Source organism: Gobio gobio (assembly GCF_949357685.1).
Source record: "Gobio gobio genome assembly, chromosome: 19".
NCBI classification, from domain to species: Eukaryota; Metazoa; Chordata; class Actinopteri; order Cypriniformes; family Gobionidae; genus Gobio; species Gobio gobio.
Window position 1 is genome coordinate 30191827 of NC_137112.1, and position 21461 is coordinate 30213287.

Genomic DNA, 21461 nt, shown 5'->3' on the forward strand with positions numbered 1-21461 from the left:
ACCTGATAGAACACCTTTGGGATGAATTATAGCGGCGACTGCGAGCCAGGCCTTCTCGTCCAACATCATTGCCTGACCTCACAAATGCGCGTCTAGAAGAATGGTCAAAAATTCCCATAAACACACTCCTAAACCTTGTGAAAAGCCTTCCCAGAAGAGAAGAAGCTGTTATAGCTGCAAAGTGTGCAAACTTCATATTAAACCCTAAGGATTAAGAATGGGATGTCATTAAAGTTCATGTGCATGTAAAGGCAGGCGTCCCAAAACTTTTGGCAAAATAGTATATATCAAAAGTGATAGTAAAGACATTTACATGGTTTCCAAAACTGTGTGTCTCTCTCTCTCTCTCTCTCGCTCTGTCTTTCTCTCTCTGTGTTTAGTTGGGGTACTCAAGGAGACTTCACCACCACCCATCCACTTCCAGCAGTAAAGGTGAAACTCTTCACGGAGAGTACAGGGGTGCTGGCACTGGAGGACAAAGAGCTAGGACGGGTCAGACACACACACACACACACACACACACACACACACACACACACACACACACACACACACTGAACCCATCACAGCTCATATTCACACAGCTCTTTAAACAGTCAACACTGATCTGAGCTCAGTTCTGCCATCAGGAGGTGATCGGCACTAAAATGATTTTGCTAAGCTCTCCAACATGAGCAGCCCCCCTGCGTGTCTGTGGCTGTTCTAATGGATTTGATCCAATGCTGAGTCAATGAGGCTTAGAGTCTCTCTTTTCCTCTTTATAACTAATTCTCTCTAAACAATAAGCCTGCACTGATATAAAAACAGAAAGATAAGGTGCTGATGTCGGCTCTTATGCAAATGAGAGATGACATCAAAGTGAAGTGGGAGATAGAGAAAACAATAGGATCCGATGTTTGATGAATCAGAGCACTGGTGGGGAATGGACAGGGCCGGCCCGTGGCATAGGCGGAATAGGCAAATGCTAGGGGCGCCACTCATCCATAGGGGCGCCAAAATGTATTACTGATACTATTTTATTCATATTAATTTGAAATATGCTTAAAACAAGCTAAATCATCTGCCAATGGGGTGAGAAAAATAATCTTGTTTCTGATTAAAATCTTATTTCTGTCCCAAACAGAAATAAGATAATTCTTCTCACCCCATTTGGCAGATAATTGTTCTGGGTTCTCCAGTGGCCACAGATAGAGTATTTTGTCAACAAAAAAAATCATATCTGATTTTTAAACGCATGTAATATCACTTTTTTTAATAGCCTAATGTTTTTATTCTACAGTTGTGCAGTTGACATTTTAAAAAGTATTTGCCGAAATTAGTAATGATATTTATATACAGGTTTATTTAAAATAGCAACATTTTATGTAAATTTCACATGAAATATCTAAATTTCTCAGTTTAATTCATGGTGAAAACATGAATGTGCATATTAGTGGAAGTTTGCTGCCATCTACTGGAAAACAAACACTTTTGCTAGTTCTCAATAGTTTGTGCATGAATGCTAGATGCAATTACTTGTTATTTGTGTTTAGGCTGTAATGTGGCCTAGGTGCTATTTTTGTATAGTTTAACTATCATCAGCCTTTTAAAAAAATTAAATAATAATAATATCATGAACATAATGACGGGGTAGAATGGACTGGACATCATATAAAACAACAACAATAAAAATAAAAAAAACATCAATGCATTAAAAAAATAAAATAGTACCAGTGTTTCCGCAACTTAGACTGAAAACATGAAGTGCTAAACCTTGATACAAGGGGCACCAAGTAAAATCTTGCCTAGGGCAGCAAATTGGTCAGGGCTGGCCCTGGGAATGGATATTACTGGAAAGCTGCTGTGTCCCACTTTATTTAATTTACCATATTTGAGCTAGATGTGTAATACATTCAGTAAGACCAAAAATGAAAATGCTTCTATTTATCACTATTCTAATTATATAAAGGTAACACTTTATTTCGATGGTCCACTTTATACATTCTACTAACTAACTTTGTCTACTAACTAACTACATGTCAACTACCAACCATTAGAGTATTAGCAGACTGTCTGCAAACACTAATATCTGCAAACACTTTATTTTGATGGACCCCATCAGACATTATACTGACTATAAATAACTTTTCAACTACATGTCAACTTATTCTACTAACCCGGACCCTGACACCTAACCCTAACAGTCTATTACAGTCTACTAATACTCTAATGGGAGTTAGTTGACATGTAGTTGACAAGATACTTATCGGAAGTAGAATGTCTAAAGTGGACCATCAAAATAAAATGTATCATAACCTAGAGTGAGAAGTTGCGTTAGCATGAATTGCATGTCTTAGTATTTGGTATGTCCCCTTTTCCTTTAATGACAGCCAGTGCAGTGATTGTGTCAGTGATCGTTGTTATCTGTCATAATGTGATTTCAGGTTGTGTTACATCCAACACCCAACAGTCCTAAACAATGTGAGCTCCATAAAATGACTGTTGCCAAAGGTTGCCCAGACGACCTAAAGATCAAATTGGCTGTCCGTATGGACAAACCACAGAACATGAAGCACTGTGGGTAAGTGGCATCTGCATGTTCATTTTTCTTTTTGCTCGTGTGTACTGTAATTCGTTTTTTGTAGGAATTTGAAAAGGATTCAATGTACACAGGACAACCCATTCCACTAACACTTTCTTCTGTCATGGCAGGCAACATTAAATGATTTACTCTTGCTGCATCCCAATTCCCATACTGTCCATCCTACATTGTATCCGAAATTAGAATGAGTGTCCCAAATCGTAGTATATTGAAATGAGTATTCAAAAGACACTCGGATGGTCTTCTAGAATTCGACCGATCCGTGCAAACTCTGTGTTGGACGAGGATTCGATTAGATCTACAAACACAAATTAAAAGTGTTAAGAAACTACAAATATGGCAGACGTGCGAGACTGACAGTTAAGGGCTTTTAGTGATTAATGATCGGTAAAACTGCATAAATATTTTTTGAATAAACATTTATCAATGTTATCCACATTATTGTTCTTCTCTAACAACATTGTGAACTTTTATAGAGATACGTTTGGTCATAAACTTTTACATGCATCCTTATGCGACTGGCAGATTTGAACAGTGGCAAGATGATTGACAGGGCAGTTTAAACAGTGACAGAATGCACATAACTATAGCGACAGTATGGTCCGTTAAAGACGCAATTATGATGAAGTAGTATGTCTCAAAGCTTGCTACACACTCAAAGGTGTACTTTTTCTTCACAAAAACAGTGCATGTTTTTAGGGCATAGGATAAGTAGGCGAATTGGGATAATGCATCTGTGTTTGGTCCAATGAGCATGTGACCTCACCTCTATTCTGATCTTATGGCTCCATCTAGTGGACAAAGTAACACATTATCATTATTATTATTAATAATTCCATGAAGGATGTGATGAACTTTGAGATCTATGCAGTATATCGTGTACAATATTTGTTTCTTTTTCTATTGTACAATATTAATATATTAAGATATATTATCTGTATTATAAGAATAATCTCTGTATTTTGCATTTTTATAGATAAAATATACAAACATTTTTTAAAACAATAGCGTTACTTAACTTAAATTTATTTCAGTGTATTATTCATTTATTAAATAAAATGTTCTTGTTTTGAGCTTGAACTTAAAAAATAAACCAAACAAACAATTTGTCATTTGGGTGAAACATTAAATTAAATATATTCTTATATAGGGCCAGACACGCAATGTAAAATTTGTGCTGAAAATGCGTGGACAGGGTTATTTTTGCGGTTGACCTCATTGCATATGCATTTGTAGAAGTTCAGACACTCTCTCACATCCTGATAGGAATCAATCATAGAAGTGGTTTAAATATTTAAGCTAGCTTGCTATTGTTAGCCTCTCCGAAATTGCCTACCCTGCCATTAATCATATTTATCATCAGTCATTGTGGCTCTCCCATAAGCTATATATTTTAATAACATGAGCTGAAAATTGTATGCTGTTTCCAGACAGAAGCAGAACAGTTCAGATGTTCTTACCAAGACTATCTTGTGGTCTTTGAGGAGTGGTTTTGGTTCAGTGGCTGTTTTCTGATTGGCTCATACTTGCCCATGTGTGTTCTGCATGGCTCTCTGTGCATCAGGCAGCTTGAAGCACTTGTTGCTCCGCAGACACTGCCAAACTATACCTACAGTATGTCTCCCAGAAACTTTATGCATAGCTACTGTTCTGCATTGCTGTATTGGTTTATTCACACCTCTATTTATTCTTTATAAGACATTAATAAGACATATGGGACAGCGATAGAAGATAGAAGCGATAGAAGCTCAAGCCCCTGCCCCTTTTGTCTCAAAATGTAATGTGCCCCTCCCTGGTAATAGTAAATAATATGTATTACTATTATTATAAATATTTTAATGAATAACAACAAGGGCGAAATTGTCAATCACACATTGGGGGGGACAGCTGTGGGACTTGTTGTGGTGGCGCACGCACACATTTTTTTAATCAAAATAAAATAAAAGTCAGAGTTTGAATGTTTGTAATTGTGTAACACAACAAGGAATTTTCTAACATCTGATCGTCAAACCAACGTATACTCACCCTGTAATGAATACAGCATCGGCTGTAACATACAACATCGGCTGTAATCGGCAATACAAAATATTTTTTTGTGTGTGTGTTGTAAATAACATTTATTCTGAAGCAATATTCTCACCAGTGTTCAATCAGCTTTGACATATGCATATTTGTGATATTTTTACCTTTTATAAAGGGCATTTTCCCCTAATCTTATTAAATATAGGCTATGATTCAGATTTCCTTTTATATTCTTAAATTGTATCAATAAATTAAATTAGAAGATGACACTGGCTGTTACCAGTAAAATTAAATAATTTACACTGAAAAATTACAACTGCATTAAATAATGTTATGAGATTGTTTTAAATATTTTTTGAATATACAAATAAGAAATGTTGTAAAGATGAAACTAAAGCACCAGTAGGTGGCAGCAGTCTTAATGAGCGAGTCATTGAGTCGATTTGTTCAAACACTGATTCATTCAAGAATGAGGCGGTCGTTTACGAATAGTTCATTGAATCTTTGATTCTATAGATTCATTCAAAACGCTGAATCATTCACTAACGCTGTTGCGGTGACACTCGTTCTGCTGTGATCTTTTGGAACTATTTTCGCTGCTGAAATAGAACAAAAACACTCAAAATTGCATCAAAATGTAAGTGACGTAATGTTAATAATTGTTTATGGAGCTGTCATTTGAAATCAGCGTGACGTTTTCAGTCGTGATGTTATTCAGGAAAACAGCACTCTTGGTAATGTGACATTGCAACTGTATCATGTAATAAATATAAAATCCACATTTCTACATATTTACGGCAGTGTGTTACTGAGTTTCTCTGTGTGAGCGGTGCATATGTTTCGATTTCTCCTCGAGAGGCTGCGCGAGCGTCAACAGTGCAACGTTAGTTACCGTCAGTTCATTATACATTATCATTCACTGTCAATCGCCACTTACAGTAATGAATGCAGAATCATTCTTGCATTTTGGTGATTCCCTAGTTATTTTTACGTTTTATCAGGCTACTTGTCCGTCGAGCTACTAAAGGTATAGGGAAAATATGACATGGATTTCAGGAGAAATAGGTTTTGTTAGTGTATAGTGTAAGGCCAGTCGAATGGATTTGGGAAATGGATCTGCCGGGATTTTATATTTTCGGAGCTGGAAAGAAAGACGTATTTGCAATCACATCGATATTGCCCGCATAATCATACAGTATGATCAAATATTGGGGGGGGGGACAAATTGTCCTTCTTTGAATATTGGGGGGGACGTGTCCCCCTGTCCCCCCATAGAATTACGCCTATGAATAACAATATGCTTATATATCATTTTACCACTAACAATATTACAAAAAGTATTTTTTTAATTATTATTTTTTTTGGCGGAGGTGGATCGGTAGGCGGAGTTACATTTTCATCTCTATACACGCAGCCTGCGCACAGCACAGCAATTAGCCGCGCAAGTTTTCAAACTATACGATCAGCAGATAAGCTAATAGCCTACAGAAAATGTATATTTATCCTACCACCACGCTACTGTAAAGGTTGCGGGAGCGTGCAAGTTATGCTTAATTATAATAAAAGCATAACTCCAGTCTTGAGTTCAGCAGCAGCATTCTGAGTCTGACAACAATGTCATTCAATTTGTTTTTATCCAAGACCATAGCATAGCACATCCTCTTGTTATTAGTTCGGGGAAATAAATCTAGTCAAATGAAATGAAAAAGTCCATGTCAAACTCTAAATTGTATGGAATTTATATATTTGATATCATGGTAACACTTGCATGAAGGTCTCATTTGTAAAGTCAATGTATTAACCAACATGAACTAACGTTAACCATGAGCAATACATTTGTTATTGTATATTATTTTAATCTTTGTCAATGTTAGTTAATAAAAATACAGCTGTTCATTGTTTGTTCATGTTACTTGACACAGTGCATTAACTAATATAACATATACAACTTTTAATTTTAATAATGTATTAGTAAATGCTGAAATTAATATCAACTAAGATTAATAAATGCTGTAGAAGGGCAGTTTATTATTAGTTCATGTTAACAAATGTAGTTAACTAATGAAATCTTATTGTAAAATGTTACCTATTTCATGATAGCAAATACTTTCATACTTATAATACAGGTTTACAACATATACAACACAATTCCTCATAATTACCTGCTTGATTCTCACTGTTTTGTTTAGCAAAGTATATATATATATATATATATATATATATATATATATATATATATATATATATATATATATATATATATATATATATATATAGTAATATTCTCATAATTTCCCTGTTTTTGTTTGATGTGTTATGCATTCTATTTGTATCAATGTCTTTTCATAGAATGCCAAGGAAATATGGAATATTTTTAAGAATGGTTTTAACCATATATTGAAAGCCAGTGGAGAACAAAATTGCCCCCCCCCCCCTTTTTTTTGTTAAAATATTTAAAAACACAACAGACAGACGCATACTGCTTTAAATACAGGTGATTTATGTCATAAATAAATGAATTTAAATTATGTAAAAAATACATTTGATTCTTGTTATTTTTTTTGTGCCCTTTTTGGTCCTTCTGCCCCTGAGGAGGTCTGTGCACGCCACTGCTCAGACTGCTGTGACACATGGCTCTACGGTTCTGCAGTTGGTCATTATTGCACCCAGAGCAGATCAGTGCAATATACTGTTTTGGCCATTAGGGGACACTAAACCTTCATCTAAAAATCCATGTCTGTTTCTTTTCTTGTCTTAACTCAATCTACTATTAGCTGAAGGAAGAATATGTCATCCTCTATAAATTAGCATTATGTAGAAGGTGTTCTTTTACATTTTTAAATGTTAATATTTGTGTTCACTCACATAAAGTGAAATATGATTTTTTTGTCTGAATTTTTTAAATAAAAAATATATTCAATTCAATTCAAATCTTTTTTTAAAGCGCTTTTCACAATACATATCATTACAAAGCAGCTTTACATTACAATTTAGATTTATCCGTTATCGGAGTTGACTGTGTCCAAGTTGATTAATTTATTAATTTAAACAATGTATTAATTACATTATTGTAAAGCCAATATACACATATACACTCTCCGAATTTTTTTCACAAAAGCTGTCACCGGGATGATACCCTTTAAAAAGGTTCTAATATGTAAAATTTCGGTACTAACATGTTCACTTTTGGTACCAATATGAGGTTCTGAGAGTGTACGGTGCTCATGTTGGGCAATAGCATATCTCCACTACTTCTAAAACGATATTATCTAACCTTCTAAATGCAACTATAAGGCATGCCGATATTAAGATATTATAAACATTAACGGTAACACTTTACAATATGGTTTCATTAGTTAACATTAGTTAATGTATTAACTAACATGAACTAACCATGAGCAATACATGTGTTGCTGTATTTGTTGATCGTTGTTAATGTTAGTTAATACAAATACAGCTGTTCATAGTTTGTTCATGTTACTCAACAGTGCATTAACTAATGTTAACAAGATTTGAATAAATTATTAGTAAATATTGAAATTAACATTAACAAAGATAAATAAATGCTTTAGTGCAGTTCATTATTAGTTCATGTTTACTAATGTAGTTAACTAATGAACCTCATTGTAAAGTGTTACCACATGAACAGCATGCTTTTTTTTTAAAGCTGCTTTGAAAACTTTTCTATTATGAAAATCTGAAAAACTCGAACTTAAGGAAATAATGTCAAACATTTATTTTATTTTGGGGACTGATTATTTAACACACATTTTTGTGACAGTTGTAGCATTTGTCTGAATGAAATGATTTTATTTTATTTTATTTGAAAAATCCTTATCCTCAAATAATCAGACACTTCTCATGAGTTTATAAAATATGAATGTCTTCTCAATGCAATTTTTGTTGATGTTCACTTTTTTGTGAACTTAAATAATGCGTTTAAACATATTTTTAAGTATGTATTTTTAACATACTTGTAATCTAAAAAAAAACATCTATGATGTAATTTACTAAATTCAAATAATTCTGTGAAGGAAAATCAGAGAGAAAAGCAACAGTAGCCCATTATCACCCAAAATAAGAACAACACATCCAGCATGCTATATCTTGACACTATGATGCAACACCTGCTCTGCGTCTCTTCACAGATACCTTTGGGCAATTGGGAAAAACCTGTGGAAAAGATGGAAGAAGAGATTCTTTGTCTTGGTGCAGGTATGTGCTTTTTCACCTCTTTTGTCACTTCTAATGGAGACTCTTTCCTCCCCGTCTGATTCAGAGTTTTTTTTATCAAGTGCTGTGCATTTCCATTTCCATATACTGTATGTGTCAGAATTGCATCAGTGAAGTAGACTAGATTCCCAGCTCTTTCTGATCAAGCACTGTGTCAGGTATTTGGATGAAGCCTTTTTTTATTTCTGTCCCCATTGTTTGCGGTTCAGTCAGCTCCTCTGTGGTGGGTTGTAACATGTCTGAGAGCTAAAAGTTGACAGGCGGCTTGACAGAGTAAAGGACCAGCACTCGCAGCTAAAAGAGCCCACATCACACACCCACCAGTCGCTCGCAGCTACGGCTACAGCAAGTGACAAACAACAGTCAATACACTGACATTATTTATTTACCTTAGTGTTTGCGTGCATGTGTGTCTGTGTGCTTGTGTGCATGCAAGCGAAAAACATAACACGATGCCCCGTTTGTGTTTTCGAATGTCAGTCTGGGTAAGAAAATATGCCAGAATGCGCTTTTTGTGTCCGTGTTTTGTTTCCTTTTTTGATTTCACACTTTTTATTTGTTTGTTTCCTTTCTGCTTTTTGTTGTTTTTTTGCTGTTATTCTCGTTCTAAATCCTGTGCAAGTATTCACACAAACGTCAACACATCCATCTGTCTAGTCCTCGTCTTGTAAATGTGAATGTCAACATAAACACACACGTAAACTCCAGAATATATGGCATCTTGCATGTTTTATTTAGATCTTAGAAATAAATATGTTTATGCCACATACACAGAGCAAAATCAATATATTTTTTAAAATTCTTCCACCCACCTTTTTCACCTGCAAAACAAAATGTATACTCGCATAAACCAATGCAATATCCAAAATAAACCAACATCCCTAGACCTAGATATTGTGACTACACTGTAAACTATATTTTGTCAACATAAAAAGGTGCGTCATTCGATAAGTATCTGAATGAACATTCCCCCCCAAAAAATGTATTAATTTTTTTTTTTTACCTGAATAAATCAACCTAATTAAATTTCTAAGGGTCAGATCATGATCATCATATTTTAAAATGTAATTTATCCTAAAGCTTAATTTTCAGCTTTATTGCTCCAGTCTTGGGTGTCACATGATCCTTCAGAAATCATTGTAATATGCTGATTTTGGTGCTCAAGAAACATTTCTTAAAATTATTAATGATAAAAACTGTTTGGTTAATATAATGATATATTTTCTCAGGATTAGAAATGTCAATATGACATAGGAATTTGACAATAGAAATGTCAAAAGAACAGCATTTTTATTTGAAATAGATTATTTTGTAACAAAATAAAAGTAGTTAATGCAACTTTTCTTCCATTTAATGCATCCTTGCTAAATACATTTATTAATTTATTTAAAAAAAATAACCTTTGTTCAATTTAATGTGTTCTTGCTGAATTAAAATATTAATTTCTTTAAAAATATATATTTTTTAAAATATATTTTGTGTGTATATATATATATATATATATATATATATATATTGTAACAAAATAAGTTGTTACAGTAACACTTTGTTCAATTTAATGCATCCTTGCTGAATAAAAGTATTAATTTCTTTAGAAAATTAGTTTTCTACCAAAATGTTATGCCCCAAGTCCTTTCTATGCTGAGTGACCAGTGTTTGATTGACAGGACCTAAATGGCCCTGCATTTAATGTGGGGTTTCTGTTACAGGGTGGGTGCGAGTTCACTGTTGCATTATTCATAAATAATTACCACACCATGTAGACCATTTAGGGCTTCTGTTTGACACAGGCTGGCTTTGAAACAAGGTGTCACAAAAAGGTGGTGACAGAGTTCCCTGTGGCTCCGCCGTGCCATTAACTCTACATAAATACGGAAGTGTTTTATCAATCATCTCCTTTCCTTCACAGAACATAAATCTTTTATAGCCACCAAATCGTCTTCCTTTGTGCCTCCTAAGAGCTCGTGTTGCCCTCTCAGTAAGTTGACAGCATAGCATTATGATTCAAACTGAAGTCTAATTATTTTACGGTTGGTAGGCGACGTGACAAAACATGGTGCAGACTCTCTGTGCTCGCTTCCTCTTTCCCCTCATCTCTTCTCCGATGCTCTGGCTCAGGCATGCAGCCTTCCGCATCTGAATATGGTAATGTGTTCGAGTGACCCGGAGGGTTCTCGGGTTGTGTGTGTGGCGGGGGAATCAGGCTTTATATTTCCACTGCTGCATCTCGCGATCGATTGGCGCTAGCGTTTTTCTCCTGCTCTCTCCATCCACAATGCAGTTTGCAGAGCATCGACAATAACAAAGTTATGTAAAAGAGCAAAAGCATGCAGGGGTAATGAAAGCAAAGTCATTTAAAATCCTTTAACTGTCGGTTTGACAGCGGGTCAATGGCCCCACTAGCGACCGCTCCGGCTTCTGACAGGCCCGAACTTCAGTGGATTGATGGGAGATTGTGTGTGTATGTGTGTGCGAGCGCGTGCCCCGGCGGTGTCCCGAAGGCACCTGGGTGCCACCAAGCCAGATTGGGGCCCTGAAGCCAGCCCAAGTGCCCGTCACACACATGACATTGAATTTATCATGTCACTCGGAGTCGGAGTGAGAGAGGGCTGCCACTTTCAGCAGAGGTGATGGAGGCGCCGGATTGGTGTAATGCTGCGGATGGGGCCGGAGAACGTCTTGACAGCAGCGCGTCTGTGTGTGTAGAACGTGCGAGAACGTGTGTATGACTGGCACCTAACTGCACGACTCACATCCAGAGTGACAGCGTGTCATCCCACACTCTTCTGTCAGTCCTGTTTGATTGGCAGGACAAAACCCAAGTCCAACTCCACCCCGTCAGTGACCAAGACGGTCTCCCTCTGAGATGCCACCCTCCGTTTGAACCCTATCACTAGCCTGCAGTAGATGCTTCGGTTAGGTGTCTTTAACTACTATGCACTAACATTTTTAAGGGTTAGTTCACCCAAAAATGAAAATTCTGTCATTAAACACTCACCCTCATGTCGTTCATCTTCGGAACACAAAAGAAGATATTTTTGATGAAATCCAAGAGCTCTCTGACCCCTCCATAGGCAGCTATTTAATGAACACTCTCAGGGCCCAGAAAGGTAGTAAAGACATCGTTAAAATCGTCCATGTGACTACAGTGGTTTAACCTTAATTTTATGAAGCAACGAGAATACTTTTTGCACAAACTAACAAAATAACGACTTTATTCAACAATTTCTTCTAGACTCTTATGCTGTTGACGCAGTGTAAAAAGTGCAGCGCTTCCAAAACGCCGGCTTACCATTGGCTGACGCTGATCACGTGAGCACCACTACGCATATGCGCACGAGTCGTTCTGCCGCAGAACGCTGCTCAGTTTACACTGTCAGCAGCATAAGAGTCTAAAACAGGCTAGAAGAAATTGTTGAATAAAGTCGTTATTTTGTTTGAACTAACCCTTTAAGTTAATCATTTGATACAATGCATTTCTTGGGCGCATAAAAAGTATAAGCATACCACCTCTAACCTTACACTCTCTAAAAAATGCGGGGTTCAAAACAAACATATGAAAATGGACTAACCCAGCGATTGGGTTGTTTTAACCCAGCGATTGGGTTGTTTTAGGGTGCTTTCACACCTGCCTCATTTAGTTCGGTTGAATCGTACTAGAGTTCGTTTTCCCCTTTGGTGCGGTTTGTTTGGTCAGGTGTGAAAGCAGCAATCGCACTCGGGTGCGCACCAAAAGCGGACCAAACAAGCGTACCGAGACCTCGTTGAAGAGTTTGTTTGTGGTGAGAACGTGATCCGACCTCGAAACAGACCCAACTGCAAAAAGTACTGACTATTTTTGGACTAAAGCAGCTGCCTAGCATTATGTGATGAGGAAGCGTTTGTTGACAGTTTGCACTTTTGCATGACAAACTTGGAGTAGTGAGGAGGTGCAGAGCCTCATAGAAATTTGGTCTGATGACCCAACTTTTGAAAATTCACAAGAACAGCGTGATCTTCGCTTGAAGTGACGAGCGATGCACGCTCGCCGTTTGCAGTGCATTAGAACGTTGTTTTCAAGCCGCATCCGCGCTTCATTATAGAAATGTATTGTTTGCATATTGTGGTGTATATAAACGTAATAGATTAGGGGTTTTCAAACTTTATGATGCCAAGGACCCCCAAATATGATGAACCTTTATGAGGGACCCCCTTCCTAAAATCCATCTACTTTTATGTACGAAAAATGTATCTAAAAAAAACTGTTAGATAAATAGTAAGTGTGACATTATTAATACAACATATTGTTTCCCAACTTAAATTGGCTATTAATGTTGGATGTATAACCCAGAAGAAGAATATTTTCAATTAAAAATTGGACCCACTTTATATTAGGTGGCCTTAACTACTATGTACTAACATTTGAATTAATCATTTGATACAATGCACTTATTGTGTACATACATGTTTATGTACTTACATTTAAAAAAATACCTACATGTAATTACATCTGTAATTAATTTCTGTAGTTACATGTGTAATTAAACTGCTGACCATTCCCTTACACCTAACCCTACCCTTAAACTTACCCATACCACCACACCTGTCCCTAACTCTACCCGTATCCCACCTCAATATCAGCAAAGGTGTTTTGCAATACAATTTGAACACAGTAAGTACATTGTACTTATTTTTTGATGTAAATACATAGTAGTTAAGGCCACCTAATATAAAGTGGGGCCAAATTATTTGTATTAGCAACTTTCACAATAAATGTATGTAAGCAGCGTACTGCCTTACAACCCTAGTGAGCGAGATAAAGGGCACTATAGTGAGAAAAACTCACAAGAAAGATACAAAGCAAACATATACAATTCTGGAATGTATACGGCAAGAAATTAGAGAAACATTTAGAAATGAAACTGTTAGAATATTCGCTAGACTTTATCCATTTTTGCTTTGTCTTTTTATCCTCTGAAATTTTCTGGGGACCCCTTTGAACCTTCTGGAGGACCCCTGTTATAGATTATGGCCAGGGACAAAACCAGCCCGCACAGTCGCAGTTTAGGAAATACGCCATGGTCAATGAGTGATGTGGATGTTGTCATGTGACTGCGATAACGTGAGACTCTTATCTGGCGATTAAAAAAGTATCGCCGTTTAATCTATTCACAAAGTTGGGTTGAGAGCTGGGTCTACACTACGCAAGGTATGATGACTTTCACCTTGATATTTTAGCGCGGCCAAATTGCACTGTAGGGGGCGAGAGAACGAGTCTTCGAACCTGTGTGTATGTCTACTAGTGTTGTCAAAAATATCTATATTTCGCTATGTATCGATACTGAAATATCTGAAACGATACACTCATTTTCTACAGTATCGATATCAGCTGCGCTCTCCTCTCCTCTCCGACCGACAGGGAGTTGACACGCACCCGCCTCCTCTCATTCAGTCCGTTTAATCCTCTGAACATGGCGGACGTGTGTTCGGCTGGACTTTTGTTAGTTTTGGTGTGACCGGTCTGAATTTCGCGCGGAGTTGCACATACCGTTTATTCTACTAATTCCTGCAGATTTCGCGCTCGCATCTAAAGCGCACACACACATACCGTAATAAAGCCACCTCTGACATACAAGTGCAAAAATGAGCTCCTTTTTCCAGTTTATTAATGGTCAAATACACTCAAAAATGTCTCAATGCCCATCTTGGTGAGTTTTAACGTAAACACAGTCGTAACCAGCTCACAGGAACAGTGTTTGGGATCCACGCGTGCGTCAGGTCTTAAAGGGACATAAGTTATTTATTATTCAAACTACAAAAAGACAAACGATCACTTACGAGCACACATATTCTGAATGCTTTCGGCAGAATTCAAATGAGCCATTTTAATCTAGATTAATCTTGGAATTAATCTAGATTAAAAAAAAATGAATCTATGCCCACCACTAATTTTTTTTTACAGTCTATGGTTAAAACAACCCAATTGCTGGGTTAGTCCATTTTCAACCCAACTTGGGTTGTTTTTAACCCAGCATTTTTTACCCATTTATCACCTCAATAGCAAAAAAAAATCCATAGTAATTGAAATGATGTGTTTAATATCCTTTCCAGGTGAGCCAGTACACATTTGCCATGTGTAGCTACAGGGAGAAGAAAGCAGAACCTGTTGAACTTCTCCAACTGGACGGATACACTGTGGATTACACCGACCCTCAGCCAGGTCACCGCAGCCAATCAGATTGCCACAACCAATGACATCCCAGTAAAAAATAAAATCCGGAATATAGTCCTGTTCTATCCACCTTATTTTAAACGTATGAGCAGTGCGGCCATTAGTAACTTGAATGTGGAAGGCTTCCAGTTATTTTAGCTGTGCAAAAACTGCTGCTTGATCTTGTAAATTGGTTTATTATAATCAATAACACGCTGAAAATAGAAAATCACTTATTTTCGCATTGCAAAATAGGGTGGATAGTAGTACCTGTTAGACCAGCAGGTGGCATGTGTTTCTAGGATCTATACACATTTATTCCTAAGGAAACGATGACTCGTTTTATTACGTAAACACAGGTAATGAATTGGTTAAGATCAATTATCTTTCATTGAAACCTTCTGTATCTTTGCATAAAACATAATGCACAGTGTGCACTGGTTATGAAAAGCTGAATCTAATATTGATCAGTCTTGTGTAGTGTCTGTGCAATTAATTGTGCAATTTTATCATGTTTATGCTGTCTGATAGTTTAACTAATAAATCAGTGATAGTTTAGGCATAATCAGGCACTGTGTCCTAAATACTGTCACACAATATGGCATAAATTATAACAATTATATCAATATTGAACAATATCTGTTCATTTAAATCAATTACGCTGTAAAGCATGCTTTGTGAGGGAACCAAAAATGTGATTCAGGTGGCCACATCTATAGCAAATGATTATTCAATTCAAATATTATTTATTATATTTATATATATATTTTTTTTATATATAAGTTAAAGTATTGGCTGTCGTGCAATTAATAATTAACAATATTTTGCCAATATAATAGCATGTATTTATCTTGATTTAATACTAATAATTAATAGTATTATATCTTGATTTAATAATAATAATTAATAGTATTATAATCGTGATGAATATTTATTAATCTTGATTAATAAATATATAACCTTAATTAATTTTATCTTATAAATATAAAATTTTTCACTGTTAAATTTGAATGATTGAATCATCCTCACTACATTAATACATTCAAATGTATTAATACCTATGTTAATATTAGCTAATGTATGGGGAATCAAACAATTAGCAATATTTGATTTACAGCATTTAGTAATAAAATTAGTTAATATAATTTATTATTATTATTGAAAATAACTAATATAATGAATTACTAATATATATTAATCTTGATTAATAATTATATAATCTTGATTAATATCTGTTTATAAATATGCTATTATTCTCTGTTAGTTAATCTCAGTGCATAATGCAATAATATTAATTTAAAATATTCACATGCATTATATGTGTTGCTTCCAAATCAGGTTCAAATTTGGCCAGTAAATGTAGAATGAAACTTTAGCCAAAATGAATAAACGCTGTGAAATTATTATTTAAGTATTGCATAACCTGTATAAGTGTGACTAATAAACACTGTTGAATCCAGGTCTGGATGGTGGCCGGACGTTCTTCAATGCTGTGAAGGAGGGAGACACTGTGATCTTCGCCAGCGATGATGAGCAAGATCGAATCCTGTGGGTTCAGGCGATGTATCGTGCCACGGGCCAGTCCCACAAACCCATCCCCCCGACCCAGGTGCAGAAACTCAACGCCAAAGGAGGGACAGCACCACAGCTTGATGCTCCTATCTCTCAGTTCTGTAAGTATGAATATGCAGACTGTACGGATCCACACATGCTGACTGCAGACACACACACACACACAGGGCCAGAGCTGCATGCACGATGATGACACTGTTCACACACACACACACACACGACATGGGTTCAATCCGCTCCTGTTGTAAACAGTGTTTCACTGTCCTGCTCATTAATGTCCTGAGCGGAGTCACTACTGACTGCACTGCTGTTTCTGTCTCACTCTCTGTTTTCATCTGCACCGCTTGATTCTGCCACAAACCAATTTCATATTCTTTGTTTTGCTTCATCCATCTTATTTTTATTGCTCTTTTTATTTATTTATTTATTTTTATCAAATGTATTTATTTATTTATTGAATTACTTTCTTTCGTTCTTTATTTTCTTTTGTTCTTTCTTTCTTTCGCTCTTTCTTTCTTTTGCTCTTTCTTTCACTCTTTCTTTCTTTCGCTCTTTTGCTCTTTCATTCTCATTTTTTTTTCTTTCACTCGTTCTTTCTTTCACTCGTTCTTTCTTTTCGCTCTTTCTTTTGCTCTTTCTTTGACTTTTTTATTTTGCTCTTTCTTTTGCTTTTTATTTTTTTATTTTGTGTATTTGCCCTCTTTCGCTTGTTCTTTCTTTCTTTCTTTCTTTCTTTCTTTCTTTCTTTCTTTCTTTCTTTCTTTCTTTCTTTCTTTCACTCGTTCTTTCGTTCTCTCTTTCTTTCACTTTTTTCTTTCACTCGTTCTTTCGTTCTCTCTTTCTTTCTTTCTTTCACTCGTTCTTTCTTTCTTTCTTTCTTTCTTTCTTTCTTTCTTTCTTTCTTTCTTTCTTTCTTTCTTTCTTTCTTTCTTTTGTGTATCTGCCCTCTTTCTTTCTTTCTTTCTTTCTTTCTTTCTTTCTTTCTTTCTTTCTTTCGCTCTTTCTTTCGCTCTTTCTTTCGCTCTTTCGCTCTTTCTTTCGCTCTTTCTTTCTTTCACTCTTTCTTTCTTTCACTCTTTTGCTCTTTCATTCTCATTTTTCTTTCTTTCACTCGTTCTTTCTTTCTTTCATTCATTCACTCATTCTTTCTTTTCGTTCTTTCTTTCACTTATTTCTTTCACTTGTTCGTTCGTTCTTTCTTTCTTTCTTTCTTTCCTTTTGCTTTTTCTTCCTTTTGTTTATCTGCCCTCTTTCGCTTGTTCTTTCTTTCTTTCTTTCTTTCTTTCTTTCTTTCTTTCTTCCGTTCTTTTGCTCTTTCTTTCTTTCGCTCTTTTGCTCTTTCATTCTCATTTTCTTTCACTTCTTTGTTCTTTCTTTCTTTCTTTCTTTCTTTCTTTCTTTCTTTCTTTCTTTCTTTCTTTCTTTCTTTCTTTCTTTCTTTCTTTCTTTCTTTCTTTCTTTCTTTCTTTTCACTTTTCACTTTTCGTTTTTGCAACCCACCCTGCATCATCTCATGCTTTTTCTCCCCTTTTCAGATAATCATTTGCATCATGAATAAGTGTATCAGATCTTCCTTCTCTCATGCTTTGCTCACTCTGTACCCTGCGTATAGGGAATATTCTCTCTCTCTCTCATTCCCTCTTTCTGCTGCTCCATGCGAGTCTATACTGTATGTCACTCTGTTCTGTTCCCTCTTACCCTGCTCTCTGGTAGCCGGACTGAAGGGTAAGTGCATCGCTGTAGCAGGCACAGATCAGATAAACCGCTCCGGATTATCTGACACAAGCAATGTGCTGTTCGCTATTCCTCTTCAAAAACTCACATTACCGCTCCTCATCCCGTTTCCTTCCGCAAATCTCCCTCTGTTTTACTTCCTTAGGTCTGAAATACAAACGCACTTTTATTTAGAAGACTAGTCTGCATGCAAAATTTTATTTCTGAATGTTTTGCTCTGATTAGTAGTTACATATTTGCCTTTTCTCAACATGGCTTGAGTCAACGGCTTCTCAAATCAAAGCAAAGTTTCACAGATAAAAGCATGTGCAAAATCAAATCCATATGTTCATTGTAAGCTAGTTTATTGCTGGATGACATCCACAGCAGTTGCCTTTATTTAACAAAGATTTCCGACCAAATGGAGAATTTGGTAAATGATATAATTATAGTGATTTTCTCTATTGTAGTTGTTGATTTATTGCGCTAAATGAATTCTGTGAAACCACTGGCGTGCTCTGCACCCCTCAGCAGCTGGTAATTACCATGTTAAGAGTGACATGCTATGAATAAAACATTGTATCTTCACCCTGATTATTTCTGGAAGCTATCAGTGGAATGTTACCAAATAACTACTTGCTAGTTCACACCAGTTTCTCTCATCTGTAGAAAGTCGAGCCGCCAGTGTTTTCGTTTTTTTTCCTCTTAACCTTATGACAGCGTCAAATTAAATTGTTGTGTTTGCAGTTTTAAATGTGGGGATTAGGATGCAATCGGAAACTGTTTGTTCTCAACCGTTCTCTAAAAGATTTAGCGTTGTCCTTGAAGCAGTGGACTCATTCTGTGATTTTTGAGAACTTATTTTTATAGAAATGAGAGTTGGCAAATATGTAGCTGGAATAGAGAAATGATCAGCGGATGATTTTATTGAGTGATAGTTGAACTCTAGACGCAACTTGTGTCACAACTGCTACATCTAGACCTAGTCCTGTTTCCACACACATATACTGACACATTTAACAAGTATGTCTTAGTAGTGTTTCTGTTTTATTTGCCTATAGAACTACTAACAGTTTCAGACTAACAGTTTCTTTCCTCACCTGGAAAAATGCTATAACTCCTTCTCTTGTCTGCTGTTTATTAAAGCCATATACCTGCAAAGAAAGGGAGATTATGTCTTTTGAGATACAAAGGTCTTTTTTTATTTTATCCATGGCTTCAAAGTATATCATTTAACAACAACATCAACAATAATAATAATACCAAACAAAGAAAACACTGATTGATGTTGGATGTCAGCCAGTGTCCATGCTTTTCTAATCCAGTGTGATAAGGACTGAAATAGCGTCAGGCTCAGAGAGAGGCTCGCGTGTGGACTTGTCTGCAGGCCTGATGAGAGTGGCCATATTGTTGGAAATCGAGTTCAGGAGCCGATTAAATTAGAAACCACCTAATAAAGTATGTCTCTGCTGTCACCCCTTTCTCCATCCCCTCTTTTCTTTTTCTCCCTCTGTCCATTCCTCACTCACAGAGAAGTGCCCGTCCTGTCATTTGGCCCCTTCAGCTCTTGTCAGCCCTGGGCCGAATCTCTGACTCCCAATCCGTCCATTGTGTGTGCTTGTACAGGCACACGTACAGAACCGGAAAAAAAAAAGCAAGCGCTAAATAGCCCCAAATGCTCTGCTCTTCGGACCCTCCAAGAGAGAGGATCTATAAATGAAAAGAATCCATCAATCAGTGTCATTTCTCCTGTGCCCCGCTCGGACAGAGCCGACTAATGTCATTGTGTGTTACTGTCCAGAGACCTTCCCCTCAATTCCAGTGTCAAAGAGATATGACAAGCTCATATTAAGACATAGGAGGATGACACAATGTCACCTTTTTGACCTGTGGCTAATTTCAGTGGATCTTTTGGCTTCAACTTATGTGTTTGGATATCTTATAACGCCATTGACAGACAAAAACGCAACACAGATGGCAGGGCTGGATTTTCCTCATATTGTGACAGAGGCAAAATTAATTTTTGGGCCCCCCCAAAACCCTGCCGCGGTCGGTCAGAAACCTTGCATGACCAAAACTGCTATTTTTCAGGAAATGGAAAAAACAATAATTAAAACCTGTGTTGTAAAAGTTGATATTATGGCTTTATATATAGTCACATTCTTGCAAGTGTCATTATATTATTAACATTTTACCAAAATCAACCAGGTCTTTATTTACCTCTGCATCGCAAACAAGCATAGACGGTCAGACTGAATGCGGCAGTCAATGGAGTTACAAGGTTTAGGCACAAGCCCTTTTTAATACTTTTTATTGGTTAAATATTTGCAAAACCCACAGCCAGACATAAAGGGTGACCAATAGTATTGATTTATTTAAAAATATATATTATGATAAGATACGAGGTTCCTACCCAGCAGCGACAATATTTAAAATTGTATTTTAATTTATAAGATAATTGTCTTGTATAGTTTTAGAATTAGACGTGTGATCATAGGCACATGCCTAGAATGTCTAGGCATAAATGCGTCCCTGACAGATGGAGATAAGTTGTGAAAGAATATGAATCATAATACATATTAAATAAATGCCATAAAATATGTCTGCAGCATTTTATAGTAACGTTCATTAGTCTTTAATATTAAATATTATATAATATTCAACAGATCAGTAGTTCATAAACATTCAAATGTGAATAAAATTGGGTCTAAACATTTGACACCATTGAATTTCTTTTTATTGTAAATTTTTCATTACATAATTGTTTTATTATATTTAGTATTTATATAATATATTTAATTTATGATGTACAAAATTTACATTTATCTTACAATTAAAACGTTATTTATTTTTTAAACAAATTTTTTAAATAAAAAGGATTTTCAGTATGATCTCAGACTCTTGTGCCCCATTTTATGCATTAAAATATGAATCAAAATGTTGTGAAATTTCACTATACTGATCTGTTAAGCATTATATTGTATGATAATGTTTGTTAAAGGAATAGCCCACCCAAAAGGAAAATTCATCATTTACTCACCCTCAAGTTGTTCCAAACCTGTATGCACTGTAAAATAAAGGGTTACACTTTATTTAAGGTGTCATTGTTACAGTGTAATTATATATTTAAGTACTTATTATTTATAATTA

At 36.0% G+C, this 21461-nt stretch overlaps 1 protein-coding gene across 1 annotated transcript in view; it reads left to right on the plus strand.

The window, feature by feature from the left end:
• The window catches only part of cadpsa (Ca2+-dependent activator protein for secretion a), a 182258-nt gene that overhangs the window by 88206 nt on the left and 72591 nt on the right, over positions 1 to 21461 (plus strand). The window contains exons 8-12 of the mRNA XM_079844227.1: positions 381 to 492; positions 2424 to 2560; positions 8752 to 8818; positions 14927 to 15035; positions 16487 to 16699. Coding sequence (XP_079700353.1) covers positions 381 to 492; positions 2424 to 2560; positions 8752 to 8818; positions 14927 to 15035; positions 16487 to 16699 — 638 coding nt within the window. The remainder of the gene's footprint in view (positions 1 to 380; positions 493 to 2423; positions 2561 to 8751; positions 8819 to 14926; positions 15036 to 16486; positions 16700 to 21461) is intronic.